Below are 25,697 nucleotides of genomic sequence, written 5' to 3'. Positions count from 1 at the left end.
AATTATTTGAAAATCACCGCCGTGACATTTGAAACTCATAAACGAATAATATATAATAGACCTACCATTAAAACAAAAACAACTCAGATGCATTTTACCTTATATACAAATTGTGCTTCACACACAGTGATAAAAAAAAAATGAATACTTAAAATTATGACAAGCACGGGTTTGGTGAAACAGCAAAGTTTTTAATTTGCAGTTGGAGGACGTTATATTTAAGGGTAGTGTTTAAGTAATTTTTGCATAAAAAATTCTCAGGCTCAGCCTCACAGGGGGGAGGGAGGGAGCGAGAGAGAGAGAATCCTCACACATAACGACCTGCCAGCCAATAAGTTATGTAGTGTAATTCATATTTACAAGATTATACATTTGTAGGACTTGTAATTTTCAGGGTAAAGACAACTTCCATAAAGAATGTGAGTTAGTTTATGAGCACATCATATAAAATATATTGTTAACACTTCATAATAATTTTCATCAATAACAAACATTATACAGATCATTAGTCAAAGACATACAATACATTCAAATAGTTATGAATGGCATTTTAATTTATATAACTTTTAATTCAGTCAGAAGTATACATAAGCCAAATACATTTAAACTCGGTTTTTCATAATTCCTGACGTTTAATCGTAGAGAACGTTCCCTGTCTTAAGTCAGTTAGGATCACTACTTTATTTTAAGAATGTGAAATGTCAGAATAATAGTAGAGAGAATAATTTATTTCAGCTTTTATTTCTTTCATCACATTTCCAGTGGGTCAGAAGTTTACATATACTTTGTTAGTATTTGGTAGCATTGCCTTTCAATTGTTTAACTTGGGTCAAATATTTTTATTAGCCTTCCACAAGCTTCTCACAATAAGTTGCTGGAGTTTTGGCCCATTCCTCCAGACAGAACTGGTGTAACTGAGTCAGTCCTTAATCACACATGCTTTTTCAGTTCTGCCCACAAATTTCCTATCGGATTGAGGTCAGGGCTTTGTGATGGCCACTCCAATACCTTGACTTTGTTGTCCATAAGCCAGTTTGCCACAACTTTGGAGGTATGCTTGGGGTCATTGTCCATTTGGAAGACCTATATGACTTGGTATTGGCTGATTTCTTTTGATTTTCCCATGATATCAAGCAAAGAGGCACTGAGTTTGAAGATAGGCATTAAACTACATCCACATCTCCAAATGACTCAAATTAGCCTATCAGGAGCTAATTGGTCAATTGCCTAAAGGCTTGACATAATTTTCTGGAATTTTCCAAGCTGCTTAAAGGCACAGTTAACTTAGTGTATGTAAACTTCTGACCAACTGGAATTGTGATATAGTCTATTAAACGTGGAAAAATCTGTCTGAAAACAATTTTACTTGTGTCATGCACAAAGTAGGTGTTCTAAACGACTTGTAAACTTCTAACTTCAACTGTAAATCTTTTACTAATCGGCATTATATCATGCTCTATTTAATGCATGATATAAAATTATATCAAAATATAGAGTCATCAATATTTTTTGTTTTTAGATGCTCAAAGGTGATCAGTCAGTACTGATGTTGCCAAGTGCTGCCTGTGATGTTAAATGGACAAAAAAGGTTTCAGCATAAGTGTCTAATGTCCATTGTCATGAATCAATCTTTTCTTTCTTTCTTTCTTTCTTTCTTTCAAAATGTTAGATGAAGTAAGAAGGGTGTATGCACTTATTTTTTTCCCCTTGATAAAATGTAAAACTGGGCAGTTTCTGTGTGACAATTGTATTAAAGCAACTAAAATAAGTGTACTAAAAAGGTGTGATAAAGGTTTTTGGACCTTGCCACATCAAATAGAGATTCTGTCATATATCCCATTCCTAGGATATTGCAAGGGAGGGTGTTCTGGGTGGTCAAAAGAGGCCACTGTTACAGGAAGTATCTGTGTATCTGTGAGGAACCAATTGGCCACAGCTAAAAGATGACTACGAGTTCTCGAGAAGAAAACAACTACCCCAAAGTCACTTCCAATTGAAGTACTGTGCAGACAAGTATTTATGGTAAAGTTGTCTAAACTCGGAGGCACCTCATCAGGACCATGCTTTCAAAGTCAGCAGCCACCAAAAAAAGAAAGTTGACTCATAGAAGTTCCCCTTAAGAAGAGATTGTGAACTCCAGTCAAATCTGGCGAGAGCCGAGTTCAGATCTCTAAATGGATACCTTGAGATTTCAAGACCAATCACAGTGTGGCAACATGAAAGAGAGAACATGAGAAAAGAAGCTCTGCAGCAAATGAAAGAGGTCGCCCAGAATACCAAACTAGGTGAACCAGAACATACTTGATGATAGAAGCATGAAAAACTTTTCAAACTACCTAAAGAAAAAACACTGTATGGATTACCCTAGCATCCTAGGAAGAACAAGTTTCTGCTAGGGCAGAAGATGACCATTATGGAACTGTGGCATCATTTGTTGCATGCATAAATATTTTGCAAATAATAAAAAATAAATTGTGTGCACAAATTGTTTGTGATATTTTCATCATTGTAATAAATCTTAATTGAAAGACTCACACCCAAACATACAGTAAGCTAACATACAGTACATCTATAACAATATCATGATATATATATACTGTATCTCCTGTTTTTAAAATTACTCAAACCGTAATATATTATTTTGGTCATACCGCCCATCCAATAATCTGCATATTTCATGCATGAAGACAAAATGGTTCAACAAATGACATGAAAATGTCCCACAAACAGGAGAGTGATTTGGCAATGGAGCTGTAGTGAATGTGTTTGAATGACGGTTGATTACCTAAGAGTAGGTCCAGCGGTATCATTTCCTTTACAGCATCAAAAATTCCTCTTTGTCTGGCCTCTTGACCATCCAGCTCTCGAGCACAAGCCTTACAGCAGCCACACGATGAACAGCCAGACTCACCAGAGCCACAGCCACAAATCCTGCACAGCAAATGCACAGACACAGAACACCCAAAGGCACAATTATTATATATACATAAGGACTATCATTGATGAAATGGCTTTGTTATATGGACGGTAATAATAACCAATTTGGTTGCTTAGGGGACCTGGCTGGAGTCACTCAGCATGCCCTGGATTCAAACTTGTGACTCCAGGGGTGGTAGTCAGTGTCAATACTCTCTGAGCTATCCAGGCCCCATTTAAATACAATTTTAAACATGAATTAAAGAAAAACTTTTAATTTCAATTTATTTGTCAATAGTGATTATTTGCAATTTTAAAATGGTTAAATAATAAATAAAAAAATATGCAGTTAATTTATTCATTTCTTTGTGGCATGCCTTTATCGTGATTTTTTATGGCCGATTCTGATTGCCGATGTTTTTTGGGGGGGTTTTTTTACAAGCAAATGGGCCGATTTCTATCTTCATTTAAGCAACAGACAAGAAAGATTCAAAAAGTTGTTTATTTGGTCTTTTACAGGCCAAACTGGCCTTAAATGAAAAAAATATCTGTAGCTATGTGAAATTAGATGCAACAGCTGCATATTAAGGACTAGCGGTGCACCAATCAGGAAATAATTTAACACTAAGATCAGCCGATAACCATTTTTTTTAAAGTGTCCTTTGCCACACTTTTACAAGTTATATTGTGCAGTTATGTTTATGCCCAACACTTTACAAAAAGGTTCAATTTGTTAATATTATTTAACATTACTGTAATTAACATTAACTAATTAACTTAAATGTTAGTTAAAACATATAATAATACATTTTTAAAATCAAAAGTTGTATTAGTAACATAAATGCACTATGAACTAACATGAACTAACAATTGTATTTTTATTAACTAACATTGATTAATAAATGCTGTAAAAATACATTGTACATTGTTTGTTCGTGATACCTAATGCCTTAACTAATATTAAAGAAATGAAACGTTTTTATTAAGTTTGACCAAAATTACATTAAAATTACATTAATTGTGAATTGCTAACATTTATTTGTATTGAAAGCAGTTATTAATAGTTATGTTGTCAATATCAAAAGTTATGTTGTCAATATCAAAAGGTAATTGTGACATACTGGTAACCATTAAAAACCATAAGAGCTTCACACACAGCAGAGATACATTCAAAAATAAGAAAAATAGATCCATTACAAGCTTTAAAACTGCTCCAGTGAGAAATCATTAACATCTATGATTTGTTAACTGTCTATGGCATTTTGTTGTAACACCAATCATAAATTAAGCAAAAGCGTGAAGACGCGGTGACGTTATTGAAGGGTAAACAGTTACATTTGTGATTAGTGGTATTGTGACTAATATTAATCTGATTTAAATTGGGTTCCTCAATAGCACTGGGATGAGTGAATGATGAGATATTGAGAGCAGTAACCGCAAAAAATTGTTTTACTTGGCTATCATGTATTCTGAGGGTTTGTTAATAGCCGGATTATTGTGATCTGGAGTGGTATGTAATCAGCAATTGTATGTGTGTTGTCTCACTCACCCTCCTGGCACTCTGTCTGGACGACCACTGCTCACACAGCTGGCACCGTACCCGGTGCAGTCTCCACACACGGTGCACACCATACACTGATCCAGCTTCCACTTGTGCATGCCCGGCTGACACATCATGGATTTCTCTTCCTTCTCGTCCAGCTCATCCTCCAAGTCCTCATCCATGGCAGTGGCCATGTTCTCTACTCCAAACGCTATGACAAAAAAACATCCCATACCACAAAAACACTTTCAAATGTACTTAGTCTATATCGGATGTGGGTGGCGTGAGCATTTTTTTTATTTATTTTTTGGTCCTTACTCAAAGCAAGATGCTAAGTCAACAAAATCTTTGTGCTTTCACTGTGGATGAAAGCTATGCAGCACAATCATCAGATACAGAAACCTTAGCTGGTGTATATTTCTCAAAATATCTCATTTGTTGTGAAAGGACCTGAAGTGGTTCTCACCTTTCCCTGCCTGGCTCATAGTTCCAGTATCTCGACCGCACTGGCCCTTGTTGTTTACCCCGAAGGTCCACACCTCACCACTCTTTGTCAGCACACAGGTGTGAGCTTTCCCCATGGCTACCTGAGTTACAATATGTCCCTTCAGATCAGATACCTGACCTAGGATGTACAAGAGGGGAAAAAGCCACAAATTAATAATGCTAATGATTCTACTTTAAAGTGTACACGTTAAAAATCCAGGACCATAATGTTGAGAAAACGCTGTGAAGAACATGATTGCAAAGCTAATGGCAAAGTTAAACTAATAGTTTGCCCATAAATGGAAATATTCTAATCATTTACTCACCCTCATGCCTGAAACAGATTAATATTCAAGTACTTTTTTACTATAATTTCTCGTCCCTGCCCAGTAGGTGATGATATGTACAAAGAAGGTGAATCGCCAAAAACAAAAGAACTCCTCTTAGGAGATTAATAGTAAAAAAAGGACTTAAATATTGATCTGTTACGCACCCACCCCTATCAAATCGCTTACGAAGATATGGATTTAACCACTGGAGTCTTATGGATTACTTTTATGCTGTCTTTATATGCTTTTTGAGTTTCAAAGTTTTAGGCCCTGTTGACATGCATTGTATGGACGTATAGAGCTGAGATATTCTTCTAAAAATCTTTGTTTGTGTTCAGCAGAAGAAAGTCAGTCACACACATCTGGGATGGCATGAGGGTGAGTAAATGATGACATTTTTGGGTCAACTATCCCCTTTAAGGTCAGCGCAAAGCAGAGTGAGAAAACTGTGCTCGTCAAGCAATTTCATGGGGTCTTTAAACTGGCAGAAGACCATATTAATAAATAAAAAAAGAAACACTTTCATGAACATAGCCTGAACATCCAAAAATTTAATTATCTAAATATACCCATTTTCTATGCATATACTAACTGCAAATAATTTCTTTCTGAGATGATGAGATACAGTGGTGGGTAGGGGACAGATAAATGATAGGTTATCATTTTCTCCCTGCTATTTGTAACAGGGCACTGCAGCAGGTGGCACTTACAGGTGCTGTCGCTGTAAATGGCATCCTTGCCAAACATATAGAGCTCTCCTTCTTTAGTGACAATGCTACTACTGCCGTTGTTGCAGGCCGTGTATACTGCTGTCTTTGTCTCCAGTTTGATCATCTTCTTGGGTTTGTAGGGCTTTGGTTGTCTTCTGCTCTTTGCTAAAGACAGACACAAAAGGTTGACTATCCATTTGCAAAAACGTGAAATTAAACATAATTTTCTCAGATAGCTATATTTTTTTCAGCTAATGTATGTAAAACAATTATAATTGTTGTCATACTTGATTCTCCATCCTCCCCTTTGCTGGCAGAGCCTGTGAAGAAGACACTTCCGTCCTCGGCCACCAGCAGGGCGTGGGAGCCGTCATGGCCCACAGAAAACTGCACAATCTTGGGCGATTTAGTGACTGGCAATTCCACCCACTTCCCAGCCGATGGGCCGCCCTGCTTAATGCCGAGGCTCTGATACTTTCCAGTATAGTAGATCTGCATGAGTGGAGAGGAAGACAATAATGGTTAGATCTCCCTTAAGTCTTTTCAAGTGTGTGTACAATACTACCAGTTTATAAATAATCTGGAATGGCACTAAAAAACTGTCATACAGACACTATTTAAAGGTGAAATGTGAAATGAAAATAATGATTGCTTTAGCTCCTAAACAAACTCACAACTTTGGTTAAGCCAGTGATGCTTTCTCAGGCTGGATGCCATTAGCTTGGCAACATGTTAACATGAAACTCTACTGAAATCAGTCGACCATACGTAGCACTATTTGTTATAAGTGTTCATTCAGAAAAGGTATATCTTATTTGGCATCAGTAAATTGTATCATATGTAGTATATCACCCAACCTGCCCTCTAGATATCAGTAATGGCAATTTAAAAAACGATATATGTCAACCACTACACTAAGGGCATGGAAAACACAATAACTGGCGAGAGTGGTTCCAGAAAAATCAAGTCAGCATTTCTGTGGTCGATGTGTGTATGTTTGCGAAGAACTCAACGTCATTCTTTTATATTACAGCCACATAACCACATGAACAAGCAGCATCCAGGAAGGCATTTCTTTTTTGGAAACTTGCCCAGTCACCACTTTTTCAGTGCTGATTGTACTGCTATGCATGCTGGTCTGGATAATCTCCAGATAAGGAAGAGTGGGTTTAGTCTTATTTGTCTGATAAACCTACAGCAGCTCTATCTTACAAAGCCTAGCACAGACACACTGCCCCTCCCTCAAACAAATAAGATCAATGAGCCACACCCAATTGACAAATTTAACTGTTTGCCACACCTAACGTATGGCAGGTGATTTTAGACAATATACCGGACAAAACACAGGCCAAAAAAATATATTTTCCCAGTGACAATCTTTTTTTCAATAAATGTTTTTCTCTTGAATATTTTGGGGAAATAGGGCAAGTGATTGTGTCATTTCCAGCATCATATTCAAGACACCAGCTGTCACAAATACAATAAAACTCATCTTAATTATTATTTTCTTAATTAATATTCTCATTTCAATGACTTAATGGAACTACAATCTTTACCATTTATTTAAAATTCCAAAAAACTTTTTTACATATGCACAATTATATTGCTCACTGATATACAGTATTATTCGAACATAACTGAAAAATTATATTATCTATCCTAATAGTGGAATTACAGCTGATAATATTAGTCAAAAATATGTTAAGGGCAATTGGTTATGCCTTTGTTATTTTATTTTTTTTTACATGCATGTAACACCTGACCAGTCTCACGTGTCCATATGCAAGTGTGACCAGGAAAACAAGTTAGCAAATCGTTCTATGAGGATTATTTTGAAGATCAACACACCATGTCTTTATTATGAATTTTTAAGATGCCATGTTTAGATAAAAGTAATTAAACTTTTAATAACATTCCTCTAGACCCCTGCATTCTATTCCATTCCTCTTATGAATTCAAGAATATGTCAAGTGGGAATGCCCCCTTTCGTGGGCGCCTGATAGATTTTACATTTGAAAACTCACTATAGTTTAAAATTGATTTTATCAAATTAAATAGCAGTAGTTAAGAGTAGAGATGTGCACGGTAACCGTTTGCAATATTCAGTTAACCGAGAGGCTTTACGAGCAGTTATTTGTCAGGAGTGGGGACTTGGGCATAAAGAACATTTATTGCAATAGATATGATCACACACAGCCACAAACAGCAGGGAATAAAGTACACAGTGAGCTATAAGCTTAAATAGCACAATACATAGATCTTCAAATGATAAAATCACTCACATTAAAGTCAAACAAAAATATTCAAAACGGTCACTGCCTGCAACATATCTTTTGTTGGTTGAGAATATTATGTAACTGAAGTGCTAATCCTGATAGGTGCTCTGTCCGGGCATGTTCACATTTCAGTGAGTCAGCAAACGCTAGTATTGTCATGTGTGTAGAGTTACACTGCTGTGGTTTATTAGCATCTTCGGGGTGCTTTGATTTTTAAATGGTTTAGTCTTTGCAACCTGTGTTAAAAAATCTAGATGTAGTGCAACAAATGATGATACAGAATGCATATGTCTCGAGAAGCTTTTTATAAATAAAAAGTTATTTTTAACTTGAAAAGGTGTCTAAAAATGTGGTGGTCCTGTGTAGGACACTGAAATTAAAATGAGATGCACCACAACGGTCAAAGATGTCCATCCAGTGCATGTTTATAGAAAAACAATTGAAAAACAGTGCAGACACGTGTGAACAATACAAAAATTATAATTCTCTAATTATTTACTCTCTCATGCCATCCCAGATGTGTATGACTTTCATTTCAAGATTTTTTAGAAGAATTTATGAAGCGATATGATAGGTGTGGGTGAGAAACAGATAATATTACAGATAATTATTGGCCAGTAGGCGGTGAAATGTCAGAAGAATGCAAATCTCCAAAAACAACAGAAGAATTTGAAAGTGGAGATTTATAGTAAAAAAGGAATTTAATTATTAAAGTTAATGTCTCAAATTTGTATTTGTTTCTCACCCACACTTATCATATCACTTTTGAAGACATGGATTGAACCACTGGAGTTTATATGGATTACTTTTATGCTGCCTTTATGTGCTTTTGGAGCTTTAAAATTGTTGTACTCATTCATTTGCATTTTGAGGACCTACAGAGCTGAGATATTATTCTAAAAGTCTTCATTTATGTTCTGCTGAAGATAGTCATACACATCTGGGATGGCATGAGGGTGAGTAAATAAGAGAAGTTTCATTTTTGAGTGAACTATCCCTTTACGAGTTGCTCAGATCACCTATATGTATCGTAAAGTTCAGAATCTAGGCTTTTAAATGACATCCCTTTTGTGAGTGGTTTTTAATTAACAACAAGCAGTAGTTTATCGGTTATTGTTATCGCTCCAAAAAATCATCCATATCGGTGCAATTGCCAAAGTACATTTTTACTTGTATTTGGTGCTTGGCAAGTGTAAACCTTGGACCCTGCCCACACCACTGTAGCTGGGCGGTTCTGTTCAAAGATCACGTGTTAATACACACAGTCTGTGCTCTCTTCAGCCTCTCCAATGCTCCAGCCTCAATGAGTGTCAAAGAGCTTCGGCACTCAACTGGAAGACTAGAATAATCAAATTACTTCCAGTTATTTAACCCTTGTGCATCAATAAAAAAAAAGTTACTCAGAGGTCCATAGAAGACAAAAATGTCAGTATAGAAAAACTGCCATAATAATATTATATATTAATATTATTTTCCACTTTCAATTAGTTAATTTTTTTAACCAACATCAGTCCTGATCATAACTACCAAATATTCATATATTTTCTGGATTTTAAACCTTTAAATGCCTGTTTGTTTATATAATGCCACGTTGTTGCTTTTTACACACACACACACACACACACACACACACACATTTCTCAATACATACAAAAAACACTCTGACATCCATACCAACACACCCACACAATTTTAAATTTGCCTGCAGTGCTCTATAATACAGCAAACAGAAAATAGGGGAAAAGCATGTATTTGCTCCATAGGCTAAACATTAGAAGGGCACCATCTGGTGGAAAATATAAAAAAAAAATTGAATAATTTTGAAGCCAGGGCTCCAGAATGAAAGCATAATATAATATAATTCATGATTTTATGCTTAAATGGCACTGAGATCAAATATTACCTTTTTAACGGGTTTCAAAGGGGGCATATTTGTTCTTAATGGACAAATTTGTCCCACATACCTGTATGTGGGTATGTATGAAGGTGAGTGTATGTACGTATATGTATTTATTTTGTGTTCTTTTTTTTTTTAATTACCTATGTCTTGCTGCTGTTTTTGGTATTGTTTGTATTGTTGTAGACTGGAAGCTCCTGTCACCAAGACAAATTCCTCGTATGTGTAAGCATACTTGGCAATAAAGCTGATTCTGATTCTGATTCTTAAGGTCCTGAGTGTAGCTATCAGTGTATTATAGATGAATTATAGGAACTGGGTTGAATATTAAAATTCCCCCAAAAATACACATCTTTGGCAAAAATGTATGCAGATTTTTTCATTGACACAGACAAAATTATCAAAAAAACTAAACTGAAAAAGACAAAAATGTCCCTAAGGTCGCACAAGGGTTAAGCATGTGTGCTGCTCTAAGGGCTGCCTACTCTGCAGCTGATTTGGAAGGGGTGCAGCTTTCACACTACAGACACCATCACCCCTGCCTGCTAGACCTAGTGTGACTGTGAACCCACAAACACTGCTAAAACACACAGGTTCACAAATACAAACTCACACATTCTAGACTGCGACAGAATTAAAGGGATTGCGAAACGAATGTACATGTTTAATGGGCAGATGATTGTGGGCTAGTCAACTAAATGTAGTAAGGGCTCTTCTTCAGTGCTCTACTATTACTCGTAAAAAGGCTCAGCCTCCTCTGTATCAAAGCTTCTGAATTACTTCTAGTTTGGAATGCATAGAGGAAGACAGGCAAAGGCAGAGTAATGGATGTAATATAATACAAATCGCAAAACATTTTATACAGTTGAGTACACAAGTTTGCATATTTACATGACAAAATAATGTCAATCTACACAAATCATCCTGTTCAAAAGCTTACATCTCCTTGGTTCTTAATATAGTGTGTTGCCTTCTTGTGCATCAATGAATATTTGCACCTTTGTAAGGGATGTACCAATCAATCAGTCACCGATCACAACTGGATAATATTGGCCTTAAATCTTGTGCTGATTGTGGTTAGATTCAGGACCGATTAGTGCACTAAATCACACATACATTACTACTCTAATAAATGAGCATTTGCTCAGCCCTCGAAGCATGAGATTGCAGTCACTGGAGGGTGAATTATTGGCAATTCTAGGCATTCATGAATTTACACTCAGACATGCTGTAATTTAGCTAAAAACGCTGGTTTTGAAAATATAACATTACATGCATGTATGAATATTAAGGTGCTCATTTTCAAGAGTCATTACATTAGTAATTCTGACTAGCTGTACAGTTTAACAGATGTAAAAATAAATTAAAGCAACAAATAAGGATATGAAAACAAATCGGAGTATACTTGCTATAACGTGAGTGGCAATGGACAGATCATGTGTGGAAAGATTGAGACGGATTAAATGATTATGTGTGCTCTCCATTTCAATCAAACATGTGATCACACAATTTCTCATCAGTAACTAAACCCCTATTTTGTGAGAACCCCGATTTTAATCAAATACATGACTTCTCACTGGAGCGATTTTGGAGCTTGTAATGGATATATCTTTCATTTTTGAATGCTTCTCTGCTGAATGTGATGCTCTCATGGTGTTTTCTAGTTGCCAGTATGTCACAATGATCTTTGATCAGGGACAACAGAATTAATAATAACAGTTTTCAATTCAGATCAATTGAATTGAATGTATTTTTTTACAGTGTGAGGCATTAACATATAAATGCAGCATATAACTTGTAAAGTGTGGCAAGGGGCACTTTAAAAATAAATACTGGTGATTGGTTACACTGCTGATTTTTGTAATAGGTGAGTCCCTCAATTGTTTTAAGTATCAAAAGCTGGATGTCAACATCATATAGTCACTGTTGGTTAAACTTAAATGTGCAGAAGATGCTAGGAAACTGAAGAACATGCAGTACCTGGAAGATATTTTTTAAAGAACAGTGGGCAGTTTCACTTCTCTGGACAAAGCGGTGACTCATGCACAACTATCACAAAAGACACAAATACTGATTGATCATCGAGGAAGAAACACACTATTTTTAGAACCAAGGGGATGCAAACGTTTAAAAAGGATCATTTGTGTAAATTCAGATAATATTTTGTTTTGTAAAATATTTGTAAATATCTGTTATGTCAAACGGTAAGCACTTATAAAGCGCCTTTTTAACCTTGGTATTCAAAGGGGTTCACACTGCGACTCATTCACCCATTCGCACACACATTCACACACCAATGACGGCAGAGATGCCATACAAGGTGCTAGCCTGCCATTAGGACCAACTTGGGGTTCAGTGTCTTGACCAAGGACACTTCAGCATGTGGAGATATGTGAGCCGGGAATCAAACCACCAACCCTGCAATTAGTGAGCCACAGCCACCCCAAATAACTCCATCAGGACAGTACTAGAAAAAACTAAATGCAATTTTTGTATCACTCTTAATTAAAAATAAAAAAAGATTCTTAAACACTCAACTGTAAGTAATAAAATGCAAACATATCAACTTCATATTTCACCCCAAAAGAAACAAATCTATTTTTCATAAAAAAAAAATATATGGGACTTCCGGTGATGGTGTAACAAGATAGACGTGTTTGGTGACCGCTCTCCGAGATTGATGGAAAATACCCACAAAAACTCGACGATATATTATCCATTAATAGAGTAAGTTAAGCATTTGAGTGGGGTTCAAAACATTAAAGGCCAAAAAGACGCAAAATGCCTAAAGGAGACAAATCAATAACCGTGACAAAAGCTAGCAATGCAACCGAGCAAGCAAGCACGAGCCTGGGCAGAACTAACAAAACCTCGAGCGCTATATTGGAAGCAATAGAAACGCTTAAATCCGAAATGAAGGAGGACAATGACAAATTAAGGAAGGACATCAATGCCCTGCGCCAGGAGGTGGGTAACAAACTTGACAATCTGACGGAGGAAGTGAGAGGCCTGACTGAAAGAATGGAAGAAGCGGAGAGTCGCGTGGGACGTGTTGAGGACATGATACTGGATCTGACTGAAGCGCTGACTGAAAGCATTAAGCGACAGAGGAGTATTCAAAACAAACTGACCGATCTCGAATCCAGATCGCGAAGGAACAACATTCGCCTTTTCGGGGTAGAAGAGGGAGAGGAAGGGAAGTCGGTGACGCAATTCGTGACAGATTTCCTCAAGTGTGAGTTACCTTTCCCAGCGGACTTGGATCTTAAAATTCAGCGAGCCCACAGAGTCTTCGCAGCTAAGCCCCGACCCAATAAAAACCCGAGACAAATTATAGTAAATTTTCAAGAATATACTACTAAAGAGCTAATCCTCAAGGAAGCGTGGAAAAAAGGACGCATTCAGTCAAATGGGAGAAACATTTATTTTGACCACGACTATGGTACAAGTATGAGACCTGGACAAGTTCTTGACAGGTTTCGTGAGATTCAGAAATTATTTTATCCGCTTTTTCTTTCCTTTTCTCTACTGCTAAGCCAAGGGTGTACTTATAAAAGTAGCAGACATTAGTACTTATGCAACATGAAAGTATAAAATATTTCAACATGTTACTCAGATTCACTTCAATACTAAAGCAGAGACATTGAGGAATCCATAGAGGTTTGTCTACCTTCCCAGATGCCGTTCTCATCAAAGCAAACTCTCTGCCAGCTCCAATCAGGGCTGCTTCCTCATCAAAACCAGTGCCTGAGGACAAACAAAGCAAAAGAGACAACACAAGTTAACTGCTGATTTTTCCAGTAGTTCCTCATAAACGCTGATGCGCATGCATTAATGTGTGTGTGTTCTGCAGCACTGGTCTCACTGATGATATGAAGGTCTTTTTCCAGGTCAAAGAGGGAGATGCCACAGGCATGAAGACACTTCCTGGCCAGTTTGAGCTGCAGTTCCTGCTGTAGGGCCGGGTCTGAGCTGGTGGCGTATATCCGCACCACAAAGCCATCCTAAAACACACACAAACCCATTTATTATCATAAATACTCTGTCACTTTCTAGTCTGTTACATTTACATAATGTAACATGAATGTTTTATCTCTGGTGCAGTCATAGGAAGTATTTGAACACAATTATGCTGTTATTATGCACTTAAACTAAAGCAGAGATAATATGCAGAGACGAACAATAAGCAAGGCATTCATATGTTCATTTTCTAAAATATTGTTAACACTGTGTCTTTGTGGCACTATTAAATGTTTGTTTTGAGCCCCAACAATGTTATTCAACTCAACCAATGTCGTGAGTTTCGAATGATCGTGATTTCAAGCTCGATTGCACTTCCTTACACCATCTAGCACTCTGCCCATACGTCTCAATGTGCACACTATCCCCAGAGGGCAACCAGAGGGCAATGAGTGTTTTTTGTGTGATGCAAAGAGATCTACAGCAGCTCGCCCGTATTTCTCCCACAGCTGACTCACCACCTGAGGGTGAAGTCTCCATTCTCGTTAAAGAGGATTCCCTCTGGACAGGAGATCTGCCCCCGTATTCACTGTCGATGCCATCAGACCCAATACGAGTAGACAAAACCTGAATGAGACTTTTTTTCCCTTTCTGAAAAATGGGCAAACAACCACAAAACAATCCGATTTGTTCCTCTGACAGGAATGCTAGAAACTGATTTGAGCTAAATCTGAGACCCAGATAAATAATTTCCTGGGAGGGCATCAGACAGCCCTTTGTCTCGTTTATTTTGAATCTCAGATTCGCTAAATGAGACACCAGTGTTCTCATATCCATCCATCGTGACAGCACGCAGAGCAGACACTCTGAGACCCGTTAATCTCAACGGCATTAGCACTGCCTCCACACACTTCATGAAGACTCGCTGTGCTAATGAGAGTCCAAAAGATACAGTCAAAAAGTTATTCTCTGATCTTAGGAATTTTCTGTGTGACAGGTGGATACAGACATGAAAATACACATCCTTCAGATCAACTGAAGTAAACAAGTCTCTGGGACGAATAAACTGAGTGAGTGTTGTACCTTCTGAGCAATTTGTTCAGGTTTCACAAATCCAGAATGGGATGGAGACCTCTTCCTCTCTTGGGGATGATGAAATACCTAGAGTAAAAACCCTGACGACTGTCCTCCGGCAGCACAATCTTTATTGCTCTTTTGCTCAGCTTATTGGCTATTACCTCCTCTAAAATTTGAGCTGACTACCCCTCTGCTGTTGACATTAACACACTGTTGAAAAGAGGTGGTTCTACAGCAAACTACATCCTATAACACAGTTTTATTGTAGATAAAACCCAGGGATGAACTATGCATGTGCACCAACTTTCTGTGTGAACAGAGAGGGGCCCAACTGAAGCTCTCGCTCATCTACACTCACTTATCTAACCACGTGGGTGGAGAGTGGAGATGCAAACTGAGAGGAACTGGGGGAACTGGTGTGGGTTCTAAAACCATATTGTCCACCTGATGGCTAAGGGGGGGCAAGCTTTGGATTTTGGGGGAAGGCAAGTCTTGAACGATTCCCTATGATTTGTCCTTTAATCACACTACTGCTGTATTGTGGACACTGTAGCCTTGAAAAGGGCTTTCGGATGCATTGGGGCATTAAGGAAGTCTGCCTTTCCTTCTCAGACAGGCCAGTCAGACCGAGCCAAATAGCCTGTTCACCCACAACGGCGAGTCCCATGCTAAGGCCGCAGCCATGGATGGCTTCACTTTATGTATGTAAGTTGAGATCCGCAATAACATGATCCAAAACCAATTGAATCACTTCAGAAGACATTGATTAAACCACTGGAGTCATATAATGTAGATTAGTTTAATGCTGCCTTTTTGTACCTTTATGAGCTTTAAAATTTGGTCATCATTCACTTGCATTGCATGGACAAACAGACATCATATCTCCATTAAAATATCTTTATTTGTGTTCCACAGATGAAAGTAAGTCATAAAAGTTTGAGACTGCATAAGGGTGAGAGAATATCATTTTTGTGTTTACTATTCCTTTAAAAATCAATTCCCCTTTGGACAAAATTCAAGAGATTTTACTTCTGGAAAATACCAAGTGAACTGAATTGCCTTAAAGAGACATTATGGTGCTAAGAAATGCACATACCCTTACTCCTCTCTCCGGGAAATGTGCCACCACAGTTTGTGCAGATGAAAAACTCAGCTAGCTTGCACACTCACACTCACACACACACTCAAATACACGCATTAACCCTCAGAACTTCCCTCTTTAACCTAATCAGTCTTCACCACACCATCTCACATTCATGTATACAAAGGTGGATGAATATTACATCCCCCTTCCACTCAAGATCAGGCAGAATGCTCACGTCCAGTGGAGCAGCCCCTCCCCTGCCTACATGCCTATTATACACGCGTGCACACACACTCAGCAGGGCTGAAATTGGCTGAGACAAAAGAGATCAGGTGCCACTGACAGCCACAATGACGGCACTCAAAACAAAGACGCTGATCATGTTTTTATGACAAGCGGAGGAATTATTAATGTTTTCTTCTGCCGGACGTCTGACAAACAACGCAGCTGGTGGAAAACAGGCTGATCATGCTAGAGTAAACAAGTTAGACATTTCTTTGCATTTTGCATTGTTGTCCATATTCTATTTCTCTCTCATTGCCTTCTGAATGCACTAGTCTGCCCTGACTGGCTACCTCAGTTGCCTAGCAACTAGATAAATTGACAAAATCAGCCAACAAACAGCTGCAAATAACGCTTTTCTAGTAAATTAGCATTTCCCATAAGACGAAAAATCAAGAATTTTACAAAAACGTCTTGCCCTGGAACCATTAGCAGCCACGATAAGAAAGGAAAATGATTTTCCAGGGGTGGTGGCAAGAGATACGGCTCATAAGCTTTTGCTTTATGCAGATTATATTTTATTATTCGTCTCTGACCCCATTAGATCTATGCCTTGCATAGAATTATTCATTCATTTTCTAAGTTCTCGGGAGACAGAGTTAATTGGTCTAAATCCGAAGCTTTGGCTCCAACAGTGTACTGCCCAGTAACGGCATTACAGCCGGGCGACTTCCAGTGGCCCAAACAGGGCATTAAGTATTTGGGCATTTTATTCCCAGTAAATTTGTGCGATTTAGTTACAGTTAATTTTGACCCTTTAATAAAAATATTTGAGCAACGTGGGCAGGTGGGCTTCATTACATTTATCTATGATTCGGAAGGTTAAAGTTATTAAAATTACTTGTATTCCAAAATTCAACTACAATCTCTCCCTGTAGATGTCTAAATATAAAAAGTTTGGAGGTCGGTCATTTGCCGTCCAGGGCCCAAAACTGTGGAACGCACTTCAACCACACTTACGAAGTATCACCATGTTGAGTGTTTTTAAATCGCAGTTGAAAACACATCTATTTAGACAAGCTTTCAACACATAGCCTCCGACTTGAATCGACTGCTATTTTCATGTACACTTATGTTTTTTATATACTGTTGTCTATTGATGTTTTTACTGGAAAGCGCCTTGTGCACCTTTTGGCTGTTGTAAGGCGCTCTACAAATAAAATTTAATTGATTGATTGATTGATGTCCCTCTCTCTTATTTCAAGCAATTTGATAACAGCAAAGTCCTTCATTTGGAATGGTAAACATCCCAGATTACATTTCAATAAGTTATATAGGCTGATTGACATAGGTGGGCTAGGCCAACCCAAGATTTAGTTTTATTATTAGGCATTCAGTCTCAGACATTTGAGCCATTGGTCACTTCCACCTGAGAGAGCCCATCCCTGGTTTTGTATTGAAAAGGAAGTTCTTGCCCCTATTTTGCCATTGGAAAGCCTTTTTATCAAACTAATCGGAGAAGTTAAGTCACACCCCGTTAACTCGCATTTGCACTCGGTATGGACAAAGGTGTGCAGAATGTTTCATTTGGACATTATTTAAATGTTGCCTCGAGCATATGGCTGAACCCAAAATTATGTATTAAGTCCCCTTTCTGCTGGTCAGAGTGGATTGTGAGTGGGGTTACTACACTCTGTGACCTGTATGAGAGTGGAGTGTTGAGATTTTTTGAAAATGTGGTTTAACATTTTGGGATTCCAAGATATATAGGTATTTACAGCTGTATTTACATATATTTTTATAGGTATTTTCCACCTGCTCTGTATTGTTTTTGGGAGTGGTACACACCCCCCTAAAGCGGCAGATACTCTGGAAGTGGTGATTAATGCTTTTGGAAAAGATCATGAGGCATCAGTTTATTACTCCCTACAAATTCAGAGTCTGGAGGATGAAGCTTTAACTTCTATCTAAAGCTTATGGGAGAAAGATTTAAACTTATTGGAGGAGGGAGTGTGCATTAGGATTCTTACAAACATCAAGACTGCATCTAGATATGCAAGGGTGCGCCTTATGCAATTCAAGATTTTACATAGATTGTATTGGACCCCCTCTAGATTATATAGGCTTGGTCTTAAAGACACACCCAACTTCACCCAATCAGATGTTGGAGACACAACCCATGTCTTTTGGGGAGGCTGTCAAGATTCAAGATTTTGGTTGAAGGTTCAGAGTAATTTGTGTGACGTTTTGGGCACAAATACTTTGCCCCAGACTTTGTATTTTGGGCGATGGGGCAGTAATGTTTGTTTGTGTGTGTATTATTTTATGTGACCACAGGAGTATTTGTTGGGGGTTAGGGTGGAGTTGGTGTTTGGGGTGGGATATTAGTGGGGGTTAAAATGTAAATGTTGATTTGGTGAGTGTGTCGTGTTTTTCTATGTTGTGTTTTTTATTTGAATCAATAATTACTATTTTTTTATAAAAAAAACGTATTCAAAAAAAAGACTTTCAATTGCTCTGTTCCAAATCCTTGTGAATTGCCTCGCTGTCTACTGTCTAGGGCTCAAGGGCCATTCACACTAAAAACAGGAACTATGTATAATAGGAAGTACCATAACTATTGGAACAATTTTAGCTGAGGAGTATGCCTATATTTCTGTCTATGGAAGAAGTTCATTAGGTTTTGGAACGGAGCAACTTTGTCTATCTGAAAAGGCTTTTGTTAGCTGTGTTAGGGGCCAAATAAAAAACAACTGGATGCAGCACTTCAAATGGGATTTACACAGGAGTCTCAAGCCTCAACTTGACACAACAAATATGTTTTTCACAAAAAAAACAATCCTGATGCAAAAAACTTGAACATCCCAGGCAATGGCAATGATTAAAACAACTTACATCTTTGCAGGCTGCAATCTGGTTGATATAATCTCCATCAGTAAATACAATGTTCTGCCCATCTGCTTGAAGACCTGAGAAAGATAGAGGAACAGAGAGAGACTTGTATGCAAGTTTTCTTTTTCAATAAATACCACCTGCTTCTGACTAGCCATAGCAAGAAGAAAATGCCTGTGACGAACTACTTGCCAAATACAAAAAAAGACAGGCCTCATGCAAACTTCACGTTTCAAGAGAATTTGTCAACACAGGAAAGAAAACATTGCTGTTCAATCGACTTCACCGGGTCTTTAAAACTAACACATAATTAATAGTATTATAATAACTTCTAACATTTATTTGCCATGCTCTTTGCAATCAATTGCACATAAGGCATATTTGAACTAGTGGTGGGGATTTTCATTAATTCCATTGACCCGAGTATTTTGAATTAATTCACCAAAATAATTTGTTCATTGATTAGTTCATTGAACATTTCTCCAAATTACGCCTTTGTGCCAGTAGTTAGTGACAAATGGCAGTTTTTACATTTTGAGGGAGCAATTGCAATGAACCAGCGACCATAATTCACAACGGAATCTTCATGCAAAAGAGACTTCAGCACTGCAGAGTGTTTAAGCATCCGAAGCGTTTCACCAAAACTGACAATAAAGCATATCTATCATATTGTGAACTGCTGACATTTAATCAATTTATCAAGCTATCAAAAAAGACAACAATAACAGCTAAGAAATAATTATGAGTTTCAGTGACAAACATTTGTCATTCTAATGTGTGGTCATCAGTCACTTTTATATATATAATTCATCCGGCCCCTTTACTTGTTGAACCAGATTGCCGAACTGAACAAATGGATGACTTGCCTTCTCCTCTCGTTCAGACAGTAAACAGATCATCGTTCATGAACGAGATGACAGATTCATTTATTTTGTGTGCGAACAGGTGTATTAGTACTTTCAGTTCGCTCATGCATGAGATGTCGCCTCTCGTACAATGACCAACTAGTTCAGTAAAGGGTGTATTAGTCTAGTGTGTCAAAACAATGATATGCTCCTTCACAGCCAGCACTCGAATCCTATTGGCTCACACTATAGTCAGTCTTTAAAAGCAGGACAAAGAAACACAAATGGAATTTGCATGTCTACAAATGGACAAAAACACTTTAAAATACAGTTTAACCACCATAACCGTTTTTGCCACATATGACAAGCAAGTCTTATTTTTCCTATATTATGTTGAATGCTGGGCTTCACTTTTACCAAGACACAAAAAAGTTCAACAAAAGCCTAAATATATTACACTGCACCAAAGCACATTCCATTCGTCTTTTTAACTGTATGTCTTTAGTCATTTCATCAATTGGGCACTATGTTTTGTGCATACCTATAAACTTGTCTTGGGTTATTTCATCCCCTTCTCTCCTCGCTGAACATGATTGACATACATGCCAAACTGAACGAATGACATGCCTCACCCTTGTTCAGTCAGTCAGCAAGACTGAGTTGTTCATTAATTTATTTAGCAAATGACCAGTACATTCAGTTCATTCATGTACGAGACTTCTCATCTCATTCAGACTCAAACAACCCACCTGATGGGTTCAGTGAAGGGGTATATTCGTTTATCGGGTGAAACCAATGATATGCTCTTTCACAGCCAGCATTGAATGCTATTCAATGAAGTCATTAGTAAATGAGAAGTATGAGTCAGTGTAAGGAGGCGAACGAGAATGATTCATTCACATAAAAGTCTTGTTCAAAAAGGTCGCTAGTTTGTACCAGGCATTGTGATGGTGCCCTCCTGCTCCAGGGTCTCTGGGTTGATTTTTACGGCCACCAAGCTGTCTCTGTTCATGTCTCGATACAGCAAACAACCCTGTAAAGCAAATCGCCATATCAAATGTTCATTAAACAGGCTTATGAAAGAATTACATTTGTCAAAGATTGATAACATTATAAATAATGCATATATATAATAAAATTACAACCAATCATTATAAAGACTGACGAACACAAACCTGTATCAACTACTATTTATTAGGGCTGAAATGGTTAGTCGACATTATCGACAACGTCGACAACAAAACATTGTCGACAAAAATTTTTGTTGCCGAATAGTCATTTGATCTCATTTAACGTAACATGGGATCACATTAAACTGTAATGATGACGCGCGAGAGCAGCACTGCAGTTTGCACAAGACTGAGGAGAGGAAGAATTACACAGATCACAGTCCAGATGCACTCTAAACTTTCCAAACAGCTTAAGGTGATGTAGATCGCAAAGTATGAGGGAATTATAATGCAAAAATACCAAACAAGTAAATACAGAGGCACTCTCGTTGTGGAATAAGCGGAGCCGGAGCTCTTTAAAGGAAACATCCCAGTGTTACATATTAAATGCAGTTATATTTAATGTGTTATAGCTTTATTAAAGTTCAAATAATACAAAAGCAGATCATGTAAATAAATATAAACTCCGAAACTGGCATTTCACGATGCGGTCAGCGCCTCTTCTATAAGTTGCACAAATGTCCCGATCTAAGGGGGAGAGATTAAAACTGCACCCGGCTGATCAAGCGCGGCTAGATTATAACGTATTGGCTTGCGACTTATTGAATCATAATATATGTCACTGTGCATTTCTTATAGTGAAGAAAATTGTCAATATGCAGCTTTATTAATAAGAGAGAGTTCGTTTTTTTGTGAGTTAAAGATGGATTGAAGTGAACAGAAAAGTGAGAGGGCAGTCTTCGCCCCATTATACACTGCATCAAAATATGTTTTTGATTTGATTTTCTTTTGGCTTGTTTTCCAATAAAAATATCTAAAACTCCTTTAAAACAATGTATATTTACTTTAGCAGCTATACAGTAGAAGAAAAAATTGTTATCTGAGAATGTTGAATATAATATTAAAAATACTAATATTTTAAAATATCTAAAAATCCTTTAAAAAAAAGATGCATTCACCTGAGAAGCAGCATAGAGTATAAGATATTTAGACTTGCTTTTAGAGAATAGATCATGAATATAAGTATATTTTGTGTTTACTGCACTCGCAGAAGTATAACCAAGTGAAAAAAATAAACTTCTATAAGATACATTTTCTTAAAGCAAGTCTAAATATCTTATATGTTGCTTCTCAAGTAAATCTATCTTGTTTTAAGGATTTGTAGACCATTTTAAATGGAAAACAAGACAAAAAAACTTGATAACAATAAGATTTTTGGCAGTGAATTTCTTTACAGAATTAAACTTAAGTGTTTATTCCCGTAAATTCAGTGAATGTCATTTAGAAATATTTTTAAAAGATGATTTTGTCCTCTTTATTGTTAGTAAGCATGTTTAACACAACCTTTTAAGTCGGGACACAAGCTGAATAATCGGTTAAGAGCTAATGGTTAATTGTTGCAACAATCGCAAAATAGTCTAATAATCATTAGATTAATCGATTATCAAAATAATCCATAGTTGCAGCCCTACTATTGATTGAGTATGATGACATAACGTATAAATCACAGGAGTAACCACTTCATAAAAAACAGATGCCAATACCTGAGCGAATCCCAGCCATGGCCTTTTCTCCTTACGGTTCCTGATACGTGATGTGGAGTTGTATACATGGCCCTGCAATCGATAGTTTTTATAAGCTTACACACCAACACCATGACAAACAACCTGCTGCATCAGCACTACAACACATCCATACAAATAAATGCAATTGTCCCAAGACCACAGGAAAGGACATCAGAATTTTTGCATATAGTAGCATCCATAAGTCTGAAACCACTTAAGTTTGAAAATGAAATCTGACATTTTTTACAAAGAAGTCTATCTATTTGAGAAGTGACGTAAAATTAGTGCAGAATCTTAATAGTAATTATGAATCATATCAGATCATATAATGTTTCTTAACTTTAAACTTGTTTTAATTCCTAAAACATTCTTATTTACAGGCTTAAAATATGATTTAATAATCCAGATTTTCCAAAGTGGTCCTTGTATAATAATAAATAAATAAAACACTTAACTTTAGTCTTTATGTTAACACAGTGGAGTATTGGAGAGCAGATAAATAAAAGATTCCCTCACCCTGACGGTCCCGCTGTACCCTGAGCCCACTTTATAAAGGCCATCTTTGCAGAGCAGGTAGAGGAATGATCCATCGGTTTGAAGAAGACAGTGTTCATCTTCATCGATGTTCACGTCCTTCAGGACCCATTTGTTCATGAGTGCGGCTCGCTTGATGCCATTCCCGAACCAGTCCTGGATCTGGATCTTTCCCACCAGCACTGCCTGTACACTCCTCTGGAGAGCGTTCAGGATTGTCGGAACCTTTTGGTTGCACAAAAACAGGAGTCAGGTCAAAGGACTGTGTAGTTAACATGAAACCACCTCATCTAACCCTACTTAACTCCTTCAATTCACTTGTGTCTAAATCAAAGTGTTCTCAGAGCAACTGCTTTCCCTCACGTAGGAACTGTCCCGTCCCACAAAACAAGGATAGGGAATAAAAGACCATTTTCCATTCCTAAAATACTGGAACCAGAGATTGTGAGAGAGAGAAACTCTGTGGGGATTTTTTCAGATGTTAAAATGTTTTAGATAAATATATGAAGGTAACTACTGCTGTCTATTACTATATATTGTTATATTGGTGCATATAAGTGCAAATAATTCAATATTATTCTTCCCTGTGTTCATATAGTTAAAAACAGAATGAAAAACATTCCTCGGTTATTTTGAACATTATATTATTTTTTTTAAATGTATTCTCAATCATGTCAAGTCCAAAGTGTGCACTGTAAACTGGCAGATATTGATGGATTAAATATCACACTTTTACCCGAGCTATGAAAGTTACTCATGCTCCAATTAGGTTGTAGTTACCTTGGCAACTACAAACGAAAGAGCTTCTCTGATGTTTAAATCGGTGTATGTATGAGTTGCGCATAATGCAGACAGCTGAACACTTAAGAATAATTGGCTGAGGAACAGTGTTGCTGGCAAAGTACTGTAATTGAAGGGGTTTGACATTTTCTGGCAATTCAATTGCTGACCGCCACATGCCATTGTGGCGCCACCTAGGTCATATCGAGAGAAGAGAGATAATGTGCTTTACTTCAGATGAAAAACATCTTTTAATGAGTCTAAAATCTTAAACTCATTTACTAAGTAAGAAATACTTCACACAAATACACACTTGAACTTTTAAAGCCATAATATCATACTTTTTCCCCCTTGAGGTCCATTATAATGTCAGTAAAGTGTTTGTTAAAAAACACATTAAAAAAAAAATAACACATTTTGTCACAACAATTTTCCACCCTCTCTCTGACTTTAGGATTAAACTGGACATTTTTTGCTGCTGTGCCTTTGAGACTCTGCCCCATCGTTAAATAACAGCCTCTTTGCAAAGCTTGTATTACATTGGGACAGAAATACAAAACAATCTGCTCTGAAATGTACCACACAAACTGTTAAGATCAAACTGACCATTTGATGACACTAGAAATTTCACACGTCACCTTTAAAAATCACAAGTAATTCCAAAGAATGTCTAACCTGGATGGTCTGGCATGCATGGCTGCCATTGTTGGTGAGGATTGCAGATACAGCCTGGAGGGTTTTACCAGTGTCTCCCCAGGCCACCACCAGGCTGAAGAGACAGGCACAGGATAATGCTGTGAGGGTCTGACCGTTGGGGTCATTCATCCCTGTGCTCCGCACCGTCGTCTCCAGCAGAAGGTGGAAGAGAGACTCTGTGGGGTCAACAGTGGTGTCATGATTTTAATATAGTAATTATATACAGTGGCTCCAAAAAGTATCTGGACACTTGAAATGTATGAATTTTATTCTCTTGTTCTTGTTTATTCTCCAAGCGGCATCTGACAGCAAATTTCTCCAAACAAGCTTAACTTTTCAGAGCAATTTTTGCAGCTACTTATAATCAACTGTCCTCAAGGTGATAATTAGGGGATGTAAAAAGTTAGTTCCCCTCAAGTTCACACAGATTCCCTAGCAGAGTAACAACAGGTGTGGTTCATCACATTAACTATGGATATGTTCCACTAACGTTTGACAACCAAAAAGTATACACTTTTTTTTTAAATATTTTATTTAAAGAAAATATCATTCGAAATCTAGCTAAATCTTTGGTGAAGTGTTGTGCATGAACAGTGCGTTTCTGCTATCTTTCTTTACAATAAATGGCACTTGGTTTGATATTTTGTTATATAACGTAAAAACATTCATTTATTTCTAAGTGTCTGTATATGCAAACAGGTGAAACAGTAGGTGTG

General features: G+C 37.4%; 1 protein-coding gene across 4 annotated transcripts in view; it reads right to left on the bottom strand.

Annotated features, from left to right (window-relative positions):
- Positions 1–25,697, bottom strand: part of LOC127654801 (E3 ubiquitin-protein ligase MYCBP2) — a 141,298-nt gene that overhangs the window by 89,895 nt on the left and 25,706 nt on the right. For all 4 annotated transcript variants that reach the window (XM_052142237.1, XM_052142238.1, XM_052142236.1 and 1 more), the window contains exons 5-16: positions 24,961–25,157; positions 23,488–23,730; positions 22,951–23,022; positions 21,174–21,270; positions 19,396–19,469; positions 14,023–14,161; positions 13,828–13,904; positions 6,272–6,476; positions 5,985–6,149; positions 4,926–5,084; positions 4,466–4,670; positions 2,786–2,931 (exon numbers count right to left, since the gene is read on the bottom strand). In XM_052142237.1, the coding sequence (XP_051998197.1) occupies positions 2,786–2,931; positions 4,466–4,670; positions 4,926–5,084; positions 5,985–6,149; positions 6,272–6,476; positions 13,828–13,904; positions 14,023–14,161; positions 19,396–19,469; positions 21,174–21,270; positions 22,951–23,022; positions 23,488–23,730; positions 24,961–25,157 (1,779 nt within the window). The remainder of the gene's footprint in view (positions 1–2,785; positions 2,932–4,465; positions 4,671–4,925; positions 5,085–5,984; positions 6,150–6,271; positions 6,477–13,827; positions 13,905–14,022; positions 14,162–19,395; positions 19,470–21,173; positions 21,271–22,950; positions 23,023–23,487; positions 23,731–24,960; positions 25,158–25,697) is intronic.

Source organism: Xyrauchen texanus, chromosome 14, assembly GCF_025860055.1.
Source record: "Xyrauchen texanus isolate HMW12.3.18 chromosome 14, RBS_HiC_50CHRs, whole genome shotgun sequence".
In the NCBI taxonomy this organism is placed as follows: domain Eukaryota; kingdom Metazoa; phylum Chordata; class Actinopteri; order Cypriniformes; family Catostomidae; genus Xyrauchen; species Xyrauchen texanus.
The sequence above is the reverse complement of the archived record's forward strand: the minus strand, read 5'-3'. Positions and strand labels throughout refer to the sequence as shown.